This window comes from Entelurus aequoreus, linkage group LG12 (assembly GCF_033978785.1).
Source record: "Entelurus aequoreus isolate RoL-2023_Sb linkage group LG12, RoL_Eaeq_v1.1, whole genome shotgun sequence".
NCBI classification, from domain to species: Eukaryota; Metazoa; Chordata; class Actinopteri; order Syngnathiformes; family Syngnathidae; genus Entelurus; species Entelurus aequoreus.
In genome coordinates this window covers 52,927,114-52,939,918 of record NC_084742.1, presented here as the reverse complement: position 1 = coordinate 52,939,918, position 12,805 = coordinate 52,927,114, and the positions used below count along the sequence as shown (strand labels likewise).

The 12,805-nt window shown below is 41.5% G+C and overlaps 1 protein-coding gene across 3 annotated transcripts in view; it reads left to right on the top strand.

Annotated features, from left to right (window-relative positions):
- Positions 1 to 12,105, top strand: part of slc41a2b (solute carrier family 41 member 2b) — a 101,905-nt gene extending 89,800 nt beyond the window's left edge. For all 3 annotated transcript variants that reach the window (XM_062066249.1, XM_062066251.1, XM_062066250.1), the window contains one exon: positions 11,057 to 12,105. In XM_062066249.1, coding sequence (XP_061922233.1) covers positions 11,057 to 11,242 — 186 coding nt within the window. In that variant the 3' untranslated portion in view covers positions 11,243 to 12,105. The remainder of the gene's footprint in view (positions 1 to 11,056) is intronic.
- The last annotated feature ends 700 nt before the right edge of the window (positions 12,106 to 12,805 follow it).

Here is a 12,805-nt window from a genome sequence, read left to right as displayed (position 1 = left end):
ACTCTGACACTGATCATACAGGGAGCGGACCGCCACAATCAGACAGTCCGATAACCCATACTCTCTGAGCACTCCCCACAGGACTTCCCGAGGGACACGGTCGAATGCCTTTTCCAAGTCCACAAAGCACATGTAGACTGGTTGGGCAAACTCCCATGCACCCTCAAGGACCCTGCCGAGAGTATAGAGCTGGTCCACAGTTCCACGACCAGGACGAAAACCACACTGTTCCTCCTGAATCCAAGGTTCGACTATCCGGCGTAGCCTCCTCTCCAGTACACCTGAATAGACCTTACCGGGAAGGCTGAGGAGTGTGATCCCCCGATAGTTAGAACACACCCTCCGGTTCCCCTTTTTAAAGAGAGGAACCACCACCCCGGTCTGCCAATCCAGAGGTACCGCCCCCGATGTCCACGCGATGCTGCAGAGTCTTGTCAACCAAGACAGCCCCACAGCATCCAGAGCCTTAAGGAACTCCGGGCGGATCTCATCCACCCCCGGGGCCCTGCCACCGAGGAGCTTTTTAACTACCTCAGCAACCTCAGCCCCAGAAATAGGAGAGCCCACCACAGATGCCCCAGGCACTGCTTCCTCATAGGAAGACGTGTTGGTGGGATTGAGGAGGTCTTCGAAGTATTCCCTCCACCGATCCACAACATCCGCAGTCGAGGTCAGCAGAACACCATCCTCACTATACACGGTGTTGATAGTGCACTGCTTCCCCTTCCTGAGGCGGCGGATGGTGGTCCAGAATCGCTTCCAAGCCGTCCGGAAGTCGTTTTCCATGGCTTCCCCGAACTCCTCCCATGTCCGAGTTTTTGCCTCCGCGACCGCTGAAGCCGCACACCGCTTGGCCTGTCGGTACCTGTCCGCTGCCTCAGGAGTCCTATGAGCCAAAAGAACCCGATAGGACTCCTTCTTCAGCTTGACGGCATCCCTCACCGCCGGTGTCCACCAACGGGTTCTAGGATTACCGCCACGACAGGCACCAACTACTTTGCGGCCACAGCTCCAATCAGCCGCCTCGACAATAGAGGTGCGGAACATGGTCCACTCGGACTCAATGTCCAGCACCTCCCTCGCGACATTTCAAAGTTCTTCCGGAGGTGGGAATTGAAACTCTCTCTGACAGGAGACTCTGCCAGACGTTCCCAGCAAACCCTCACAATGCGTTTGGGCCTGCCAGGTCTGTCCGGCATCCTCCCCCACCATCGCAGCCAACTCACCACCAGGTGGTGATCGGTAGAAAGCTCCGCCCCTCTCTTCACCCGAGTGTCCAAAACATGAGGCCGCAAATCCGATGACACAACTACAAAGTCGATCATGGAACTGCGGCCCAGGGTGTCCTGGTGCCAAGTGCGCATATGGACACCCTTATGCTTGAACATGGTGTTCGTTATGGACAATCCGTGACGGGCACAAAAGTCCAATAACAACACACCACTCGGGTTCAGATCCGGGCGGCCATTCTTACCAATCACGCCTCTCCAGGTTTCACTGTCGTTGCCAATATGAGCGTTGAAGTCCCCCAGTAGAACGAGGGAATCACCCGGGGGAGCACCCTCAAGTACTCCCTCGAGTGAATCCAAAAAGGGCGGGTACTCTGAGCTGCTGCTTGGCGCGTAAGCGCAAACAACAGTCAGGACCCGTCCCCCCACCCGAAGGCGGAGGGAAGCTACCCTCTCGTCCACCGGGTTGAACTCCAACATGCAAGTTCTGAGCCGGGGGGCAACAAGAATTGCCACCCCAGCCCGTCGCCTCTCACTGCCGGCAACGCCAGAGTGGAAGAGAGTCCATCCCCTCTCGAGAGAACTGGTTCCAGAGCCCTTGCTGTGCGTCGAAGTGAGTCCGACTATGTCTAGCCGGAACTTCTCCACCTCGCGCACGAGCTCAGGCTCCTTCCCCCCCAGCGAGGTGGCGTTCCACGTCCCAAGAGCTAGCTTCTGTAGCCGAGGATCGGACTGCCAAGTGCCCTGCCTTCGGCTGCCGCCCAGCTCACATTGCACCCGACCTCTATGGCCCCTGCTATGGGTGGTGAGCCCATTGGAGGGGGGACCCACGTTGCCTCTTCGGGCTGTGCCCGGCCGGGCCCCATGGGGACAGGCCCGGCCACCAGGCGCTCGCCGTCGTGCCCCAACTCCGGGCCTGGCTCCAGAGGGGGGCCCCGGTGACCCGCGTCCGGGCGAGGGAAATCTGAGTCTCGGTTCTTGTATTTCCATAGAAGTCTTCGAGCTGCTCTTTGACTGATCCCTCACAAACAGACACAAACACGACACAGAACAAACCAAAAGTAGTGAAACAAAAATGAATATTGTCAACAACAGTATCAATATTAGTAACAATTTCAACATAGCAGTGATTACAAATCCCTCATTGACATTATCATTAGACATTTATAAAAAAATTTAAAAAAGAACAATAGTGTCACAGTGGCTTACACTGGCATCGCATCTCATAAGCTTGACAACACACTGTGTCCAATATTTTCACAAAGATAAAATAAGTCATATTTTTGGTTCATTTAATAGTTAAAACAAATTTACATTATTGCAATCAGTTGATAAAACATTGTCCTTTACAGTTATAAAAGCTTTTTACAAAAATCTGCTGAAATCCTATGTATTGAATGAATAGAGAATTGTTTTGAATCGGAAAAATATCGTTTTTGAATCGAGAATCGTGTTGAATCGAAAAAATCGATTTATAATCGAATCGTGACCCCAAGAATCGATATTGAATCAAATCGTGGGACACCCAAAGATTCGCAGCCCTACTAAATAGCATGTTAGCATGGATTAATAGCACTCCACGCAAGTCAATAACATCAACACAGCTCACCTTTGTGCATTCAGACACAGCATAAAACCTTTGGTGGACAAAATGAGACAAAGTGGCATAAAACACGTCTTTCTGTGGCAGCGACAGAAAGTTGTACACGTAAACCAACGACGGTGAGTTCAAGGACCGCCAAAATTAGTAGGACAAAACGGCCCTGGCCAAATATCCTCTTCAGTGAAGCATAAACACAAACATATTAAACAGTGGGCTTTCTAACAATTAGGAAGGTTTGTGTTATGCAGAAACATTATTTTTCCATTTTTGAAAAAGCTCCAGGGAGCCACTAGGGCGGTGCTGACCCCCGGTTATGAGTAACTGCATGAAGTCTGTTCATGTTTTCATCACCACAAGGCTGAATAATGTCCTTACTACTATACTAGCACATACAAAGATGTTACTTCTCAGCAATGACACATGACCAAAAACAGCCATGTTTAGTCAATTATTGCCATATGTATAATCGAACATTACAGTTTGTTTGCAAAGATAGTATTTATTTGTAGTGCATCTCTGTCACAGTGAGATACCACAAGCTGCATGACTGCAATATCATTTCCCTTCTGAGATATAAAGTTGTGATCATTTATTAGACTTATCAGCTTATTTCTGCAGCATTTTCCATCATGCACAACTTCAGGATACGACTCTTATTACTCACAGCCTGCTGCTCTTTCCACTGCTCTTTTTTTTAAGTGTTTTATGGCTTTCATATCCTGCTTCCTATTCAACCTTTTTAAGTAATTTCTCCTTTTTGACTTAGCTGTCATTTTTACAAAGTGTAGTTTGACTCGCAGGATGAGACAAGAATAGTCAAATATAAATAACTGACTTCATCAAATGATTTTCCTTTCCACATTTTGTCAAATATTGTTATCGTAATGGAGGGAAAAAGAGCGTATAATGATAACAAGAAGTAAATAAAAGTATATATTTAAAAAATGTGATGTGTTTTATACACAACATAGACAATCGCTTTTAGACCTTTTATTTGTTGCTGTTTTAAAACAATTTTAATTAACCTGTTCTAGAGTCAAACTGTGGCCCTAGTGAAACTTTTAATAAAGCGGAGCCGCACTTTTTTGGAATGTTGTCTATCTTTCACAATCCTTACCATACTTGCCAACCCTCCCGTTTTTACCGGGAGACTCCCGGTATTCAGCGCCTCTCCCGATAACCTCCCGGCAGAAATTTTCTCCCGACAAACTCCCGGTATTCAGCCGGAGCTGGAGGCCACGCCCCCTCCAGCTCAATGCGGACCTGAGTGGGGACAGCCTGTTCTCACGTCCGTTTTCCCACAATATAAACAGCTTGCCTGCCCAATGACGTCATAACTGTAGAATGATCGAGGGCGAGTTCTTGGTTTCTTATGTGGGTTTATTGTTAGGCAGTTTCATTAACGTCCTCCCAGCGCGGTAACAACACACAACAACAGCAGTCACGTTTAGTCTACCATAAAGCAGTTTGTCTGCCGTAAACAGCAATGTTGTGACACTCTTAAACAGGACAATACTGCCATTTACTGGATAGCCTTCAGAACACTGAAATTCAAGTATTTATTTTATTTATATGTATAATAAAATAAATATATATATATATATATATATATATATATATATATATATATATATATAGCTAGAATTCACTGAAAGTCAAGTATTTCATACATATATACATATATATATATATATATATATATATATATATATATATATATATATATATATATATATATATATATATATATATATATATATATATATATATATATATATGTGTATATATATGAAATACTTGAGTTGGTGAATTCTAGCTTAAATATATTCCCCTCTTAACCACGCCCCAACCATGCCCCAAGTAAAGTCTGAATGTCATTAAAACAGTTAGCTCCATCTTTTGACACTTCTTCCACTCCTGTCCTTGCACGCTACACCGCTACAACAAAAATGACGGGGAGAAGACGCTGTCGAAGGTGAGCCACGTAAATAAGACTGCCCGCAAAACGGCGCATCCTGAAGCGACTGTCAGGAAGTGGCTTGAAGATGATCTGTAAAACATCATCTATGCAACATTTTGACCAAAGAACCACTACGTGTTATGGAGACCACAATGAAGTGTTTTACATTTAGAAAAACAAAAACATAATTACTCCTTTAATGGGCCTTATAATCCGGTGAGCCTTATATATGAAAAAAGATTGAAAATAGACCATTCATTGGCAGTGCGCCTTATAATCCGGTGCGCCCTATGGTCCGGAAAATACTGTATATTTGTAATGTAGTGACATTCATAATGACATGTAATATTGTCATATTTGGATCATTTTAAGCATGCGGCGGCGTATTAATGTCACAGACGCATCACAACGTTCACTTTTCCTTCAACAACAACAAAGACTACTAGTCATAGCAGACTTGAGAGAAAACAAAGACTACTTTGGGGCAAATGTCTATCCAGAAACTTCTATTTTTGAACCTGAATATAAGGAGGATGAAGTACAAGTTGTAGAAGCTGTGTGCTAAACGGATGCATTTGCTTACATGTGAGTTGAAAAATAAAGCTAACGTGTCTCCTCTACCTAACATCCATAAAAAGATACAACCTTCCCAAATATATTACACTATATACATCCATTCATACTTTATATTACTTTCACGTAGAAAACACTCATTTTAAAGGTGTTACGACTTAAATTTTATTTTGTAGTAGTAGCGACTTCCTTCCAATCAACTTCCTTTGTTTGCACTTTTATCGAGGTGCGCATGCAAGTGACGTGGAGACCACATTTGGGCCACATTGGGGCCTGTGCGCGTTTACACTGGAGTCTGATAGAAATCACATTTTACTTGCAGTTCAAACAGTCATCTGGAAGAAAATCAGATCTCAAAAAGTTCCAATTTGGGCCACTTTTGGCCTGCAGTGTAAACGTGACAGCAGAATGAGCGAATCAGCGATCTAGAAATATGAACCAGCGCCAGAGCATTTTTTAATTTTCATCCCAATGTTCCTGTTGTGGAGAATTTTACTATCTTTTTAGTGATCTTTTCTCTGCAAAATCTAGCATGTTTATATCTTTTATCCTTAACTGGAGAGTGTACACATGAAAATGAGCTTCCCCTACTTGAAAGACCAGAGTTACATTGCACAATAATAACAATTTTCATGTTAATACTCAGTACTTTTCAAACAAATTTGTTTTCAAATGTACAGCATGTAATTTTTTTAAAGAAAGTATATGTGCCATTGTAGAGGTTCCCCTCCAGTGGGTTCCTCAGACCACCAAACACCGACATGAGAGCCCGGATCAGGATTACAACACTGGTTTATTTTTATCAAGTCGTTCAGCGCGTTGCTTTCCAGCAACTGTCCTTTTGTGTCTGTCTCTCTCTCGCTCTCACTCCAGCTCCAACCACCTCTCCTCCCGGCTGCTGCTAATAAAGGGCGACAGGTGATTAGATATCAAGGCCCACCTGGGCCATCTACGCACCTGTCGCTGTCTTCGAGGCCGGTCCTGGCACACCCCGTTCCGTGGCAGGCCCGCAGGCCACGCCCCCCCTCCACAGCCATCAACTATTAAAAAACATATATAATGACATCATATTGACCACGCCCCTAGCCACATTATATTGTCTAGCTGGGGGAAAAAACCCTGCTTTAGATAAACAATTAATCAAAATCCTCAAGAAGGGTTAAAAAAAAAAAGATGGCGGCAAAGGAGCATCTTTTCGTGTCTTTCTTGCCATCTCTGGTTGTAAGTTAGACGTCAAAGCTTCTCAGTTTATGGCGCTTTTTGGATGTGTTTTAGAGGGCTTTATGAGCGCAATAGTGAACTCTCCTTGTTGGCCACCTCTTACTTTCCATATTTTCTGAGTTAGAATGCATAATAAAGAAAAATGTACATATCACATAAGGATTGTGAATGATAGGCAAAACTCCAAAAGAGTGCATTTGGTCTTGAAGGAACCACTTATTTGGTTGCTATTTGTTCTCTTCTCAACACTTCCTGCCGGGTCTGCTCCTTTTCAAACAAGTCCTAAAAACCAGAGAAGGAGTCCATTGATGCTGGCGAGGCCAAGGTCCTCCTGGTGCACTCGGACTCTTTTGTCGTAGTCGAAGTTTGTTGCGACGTGCACTCGTCACAACCTAACATATATACAACTTGCATGTTTTTGAGAAGTGTTTTTATTGCTTTTACATTTACAAATGTTTAAATATTAATTTAAAAATATGTACAATCTCATTAAATAGTCCACTACTTTTTCAAAATACACTGTTGGAACACAATTGTTTACATCCATGTCATATATATCTTGTTTTAATACTTGTAAAAATACTATGCCACATCTGCCTGCATGTTATTATTATTGTGTGAATGCTTTGTAGCATTCACACAATAATAATATGGTTTTCTACACCAAAATTAATCTATTTATTCTTCTTCTTCTTCTCCGTTCCAACTTCAAACTGTTCAGCCTATTCGGGAATTGCAGGCTTTCCCTTGAAAAATTCCCCAAATTTCCAGATTTCCTAGAATTCCGGGTTTTTCGGGACAGTTTTCCTATTTAAAATGAATTGGCCATTTTTCAAACTTCCACCATTTCCACATTTTTCAAGCGATTCAAACCATTCCACCTTCAACATATTCTACTCATCCTGGACATTCAAACTTTTTAATTTATTTTCCAGGTTTTAAAAAATTCCAGGAATTCCCCCAAATTCTCGGGGTTTTTTTTCAAACTTTTTTTTTCACCCTTTTTTCTGTCGACTACCCCTTCCACATTTTTCAACCCACTTCAACTGTTCCACCATCAAATCATTCCACTTAATCAGGACAAAAAACTAAGATATTTTTTTAACTGGAAAAATTCCCGGTTTTCCCGAAATTCCAGGAACACCATTTCTCAATTGAAAATGTTACTACTTCAACATTTCTCGACCGTTTTGAAAAAATTCAACACCAATCATTCAGAACATTCAAATTTTTTAGCATTTTCAAAAAAAATTCCGCTTTTTAACGAAATTCCCAAATTTCCATGAAATTCCCATTGAAAAGAATGGAAACATTTTCAAAGTTCCACAACTCCCACATTTTTTTATTCGATTCAAACTGTTCCAACTTCAAAATATTCAGCCTGTTCAGGAATTGTGTGCTCACCTTCAACAATTATTTTAAAAAAATCCCGGATTTCCTAGAATTCCCAGTTTTTAGGGACATTTTTCCCATTCAAAATGAATTATCCATTTTTCAAACTTCCACAATTCCCACATTTTTCAACCGATTCAAACCATTCCACCTTCAACACATTCAATTCATCCTGGAAATTCAAACAACCATTTTTCCACGTTCAACAAATTTCCAGCAATTCCTGTTTTTTTCTAACCTTTTTCCAACCTTTTTTAGTGCAATGACTCCTTTCACATTTTTCGTCCCATTTCAACCGTTCCACTGTCAAAACATTCCTCTTAGTCAGGACAAAAATCCAAGTTGGTTTAACAACTTGAAAAATTCCCGGTTTTCCCCAAATTCCGTATACCATTTTTCAATTAAAAAAATGTTACCCATATCTTGACGAATTTAAACAATTCCAACACCAACCAATTCAGATCATTCAGGACAATTATGCTCCTAATCATTTTCAATAAAATACCGCTTTTCCCCAAATTTCCAGGAAGTTTCCATTGAAATTAATGGGACCTTTTTCAAACTTCCACCATTTCCACATTTTTCAACCGTTTCAAACCATTCCACCTTCAACACATTCCACTCATCCTGGACATTCAAACTATCATTTTTCCAAGTTTTAAAAAATTCCAGGAATTCCCAGAATTCCCTTTTTTTTTTCACCCTTTTTTCTGTCGACTACCCCTTCCACATTTTTCAACCCACTTCAACCGTTCCACCGTCAAATCATTCCACTTAATCAGGACAAAAAACTAAGATATTTTTTTAACTGGAAAAATTCCTGGTTTTCCCGAAATTCCAGGAACACCATTTCTCAATTGAAAATGCTACTACTTCAACATTTCTCGACCGTTTAAAAAAAAAAAATCCAACACCAATGATTCAGAACATTCAGATTTTTTAGTATTTTCAAAAAAATTCCAGCTTTTTCACAAAATTCCCACATTTCCATGAAATTCCCATTGAAAAGAATGGAAAATGTTTCTAAGTTCCACAACTCCCACTTTTTTTATGCAATTCAAACCATTCCAACTTCAAAATATTCAGCCTGTTCAGGAATGTTGTGCTCACATTCAACAATTATTTTTAAAAAATTCCCGAATTTCCTAGAATTCCCAGTTATTAGGGACATTTTCCTCATTCAAAATGAATTATCCATTTTTCAAACTTTCACATTTTTCAACCGATTCAAACCATTCCACCTTCAACACATTCAATTCATCCTGGAAATTCAAACAATCATTTTTCCACGTTCAACACATTTCCAGGAAATCCAGTTTTTTTCTAACCTTATTTCCAAGCTTTTTCAGTGCGATGCTTCCTTTCACATTTTCTTACCCATTTCAACCGTTCCACTGTCAAAACTCCTCTTAGTCAGGGCAAAAAAACAAGTTGGTTTAAGAACTTTAAAAAATCCCGGTTTTCCCGAAATTACGTAATACCATTTTTCAGTTAAAAAACTGTTACCCATTTCTTGACGGATTTAAACAATTCCAACACGAACCAATCCAGCTCATTCAGGACAATTATGCTCCTAATCATTATCAATAAAATCCCGCTTTTCCCAAAATTTCCAGGAAGTTCCCATTGAAATGAATGGGACATTTCTCCAAGTTGCACAATTCCCACATTTGTCAACCTATTCAAACCATTCCAACATCAACACATCCCATTCTTCCTGGACATTCAAACTAACACCTTCCCAAGTTCCACGCGAAATTCCAGTTTTCCTGGAAATTCAAACTGTTCAACATTCATACTACATTCTGTCAGCATTTCAGTTCAACTTCAGCATTGGAGCATTCACACTCATCTAGTTATTCTTATTATTGTTACTATAGTATATTATTAGAGATGTCCGATAATGGCTTTTTTGCCGATATTCCGATATTGTCCAACTCTTAATTACCGATTCCGATATCAACCGATACCGATATATACAGTCGTGGAATTAACACATTATTATGCCTAATTTTGTTGTGATGCCCCGCTGGATGCATTAAACAATGTAACAAGGTTTTCCAAAATAAATGAACTCAAGTTATGGGAAAAAAATGCCAACTAGGCACTGCCATATTTATTATTGAAGTCACAAAGTGCATTATTTTTTTAAACATGCCTCAATGCTACGAAAGTAGCTTACCACCACCAGGTGTGAATGAATGATGGGTTTTTAACATGTAAAGCGACTTTGGGTACTTAGAAAAGCGCTATATAAATCCCAGGTATTATTATTATTATTAAAACAGCAGCTTGGAGTTTGGGACATGAGAGCATAAGGAGGTTGAGGTGGGCGGGGTTGGGGGGGCGCAAGATTTTGGTAGGGGGTAGCGGGGGGGGGGGGGGTATATTGTAGCGTCCCGGAAGAGTTAGTGCTGCGAGGGGTTCTGGGTATTTGTTCTGTTGCGCTTATGTTGTGTTACGGTGCGAATGTTCTCCCGAAATGTGTTTTCATTCTTGTTTGGTGTGGGCTCAGAGTGTGGCACATATTTGTAACAGTGTTAAAGTTGTGGCCGTATGTGACCTGTATGGCTGTTGATCAAGTATGCCTTGCATTCACTTGTGTGGGTGAAAAGCCGTAGATAATATATGATTGGGCCGGCACGCAAAGGCAGTGCCTTTAAGACACGTCCCCAATATTGTTGTCTGGGTGGAAATCGGGAGAAATTCGGGAGAATGGTTGCACCGGGAGATTTTCGGGAGGGGCACTGAAATTCGGGAGTCTCCCGGGAAAATCGGGAGGGTTTGGCAAGTATGACTGGGAGACGCAACTGCTCTGTACTTCTCCCTACGTCCGTGTACCACTCCGTACAGCGGCGTTTTAAAAAGTCATACATTTTACTTTTTGAAACTGATACCGATAATTTATGATATTACATTTTAAAGCATTTATCGGCCGATATTATCGGACATCTCTATATATTATGTTGACTATTTGTGTCTCGTCTAGACATGGGAGAGTGGGAAATGTCTGTATGCCTTGCACATGTTGACGAATTGACCACGAAACGTGACTTTTACTTTGAAAAACCCACACAGGTGTTGCTGTTGTTGTGCATCGCCGACTGGATGGTACATTCCATGTGGCGCAGCGGCAAAGACCCCGACAGCTTTTCCATCCCCTACCTGACGGCTCTGGGGGACCTGCTGGGCACCGCCCTGCTGGCGCTGAGCTTCCACTTCCTGTGGCTCATTGGCGACCAGGACAGTGACGTGGGCGACTGATGGCGTCCGATGCCTTGTCGGGACGCCGTGCTTGGCCGTTTTATACTCCCCGTCAACAATATATCAGACCTTTTTCCATGAAGACTCTTGCACCTTTTGCACCAAAGCACTTCCTTCTCGGAGGAGAGCAGTTGGAATGATTGACGGCTCTGGGCCTTTTTTAGTCTTCAGCGCGTCACCACGGAGCATCAAACCCTGACGTCAAGGTCAGAATATCCATATAAGATCACAATGTCGTTATTTTACTTGATTGTTTTCATTTTCAAAACCAATACTATTTATAGATGAGGTTGATTGGCAACACTAAATTGGCCCTAGTGTGTGAATGTGAGTGTGAATGTTGTCTGTCTATCTGTGTTGGCCCTGTGATGAGGTGGCGACTTGTCCAGGGTGTACCCCGCCTTACGCCCGATTGTAGCTGAGATAGGCTCCAGCACCCCCCGCGACCCCGAAGGGAATAAGCGGTAGAAAATGGATGGATGGATGGCATTTAGGGCTCCCCTCAAGTTTGACCCGGAAGGGTTTCAGTAAGAAATAAGTCCTATAGAAATGTTTTACATTTGTTTTATTCAACGTTTACATTTGAATGGGTCAATAATTTATAACACTGTTAAACGAAGCCAGTTTAAATACGAAAATCCCAGTCAAATTCTCGGGATCCAAAAAGTGTTACAAATAAGTCATACATTTTTTTTTTTTTACTTTCAATGCTTGAGTCTTTTAGATCAACTTCAGATCTATCTGTTATTTATAAGTTTTTATGTTTCTTTTTTTAATGCCTTTTTTGTCAATGTAAACTTTGTTTTATATGGCAAACACAAAATATATGAAATATTGTCCCCCAACAATATTTCAAAGTGGAATATTTGCTGTGTAATAATTGGAGCCTCGAATAGGTCAATAATTCATAACACTGTTAAACAAAGACAGTTCAAATAGAAAATCCCACTAAAATTATTGGGATCTAAAAGTTGTTACAAATAAGTCATATATTTTTTATTTTTTTACTTTCAACGCTTGAGTCTTTAGATGAACTTCAGATCTATCTGTTATTTATAAGTTTTTATTATTGTTTTTATGTTTCTTTGACAAAATTTTGTTTTACAAAACCGAAAACCAGTGAAGTTGGCACGTTGTGTAAATGGTAAGAATACAATGATTTTCAAATCCTTTTCAATTTAACTTTTAACAACACTCAGTAAACGTTTGGGAACTGAGGAGACACATTTTTGGTGGAATTGTTTCCCATTCTTGCTTGATGTACAGCTTAAATTGTTCAAAAGTCCGGGGGTCTCCGTTGTGGTATTTTAGGCTTCATAATTTCGCCACATATTTTCAATGGGAGACAGGTCTGGACTACAGGCAGGCCAGTCTAGTACCCGCACTCTTTTACTATGAAGCCACGTTGATGTAACACGCGGCTTGGCATTGTCTTGCTGAAATAAGCAGGGGCGTCCATGGTAACGTTGCTTGGATGGCAACATATGTTGCTCCAAAACCTGTATGTACCTTTCAGCATTAATGGCGCCTTCACAGCTGTGTAAGTTACCCATGTCTTGGGCA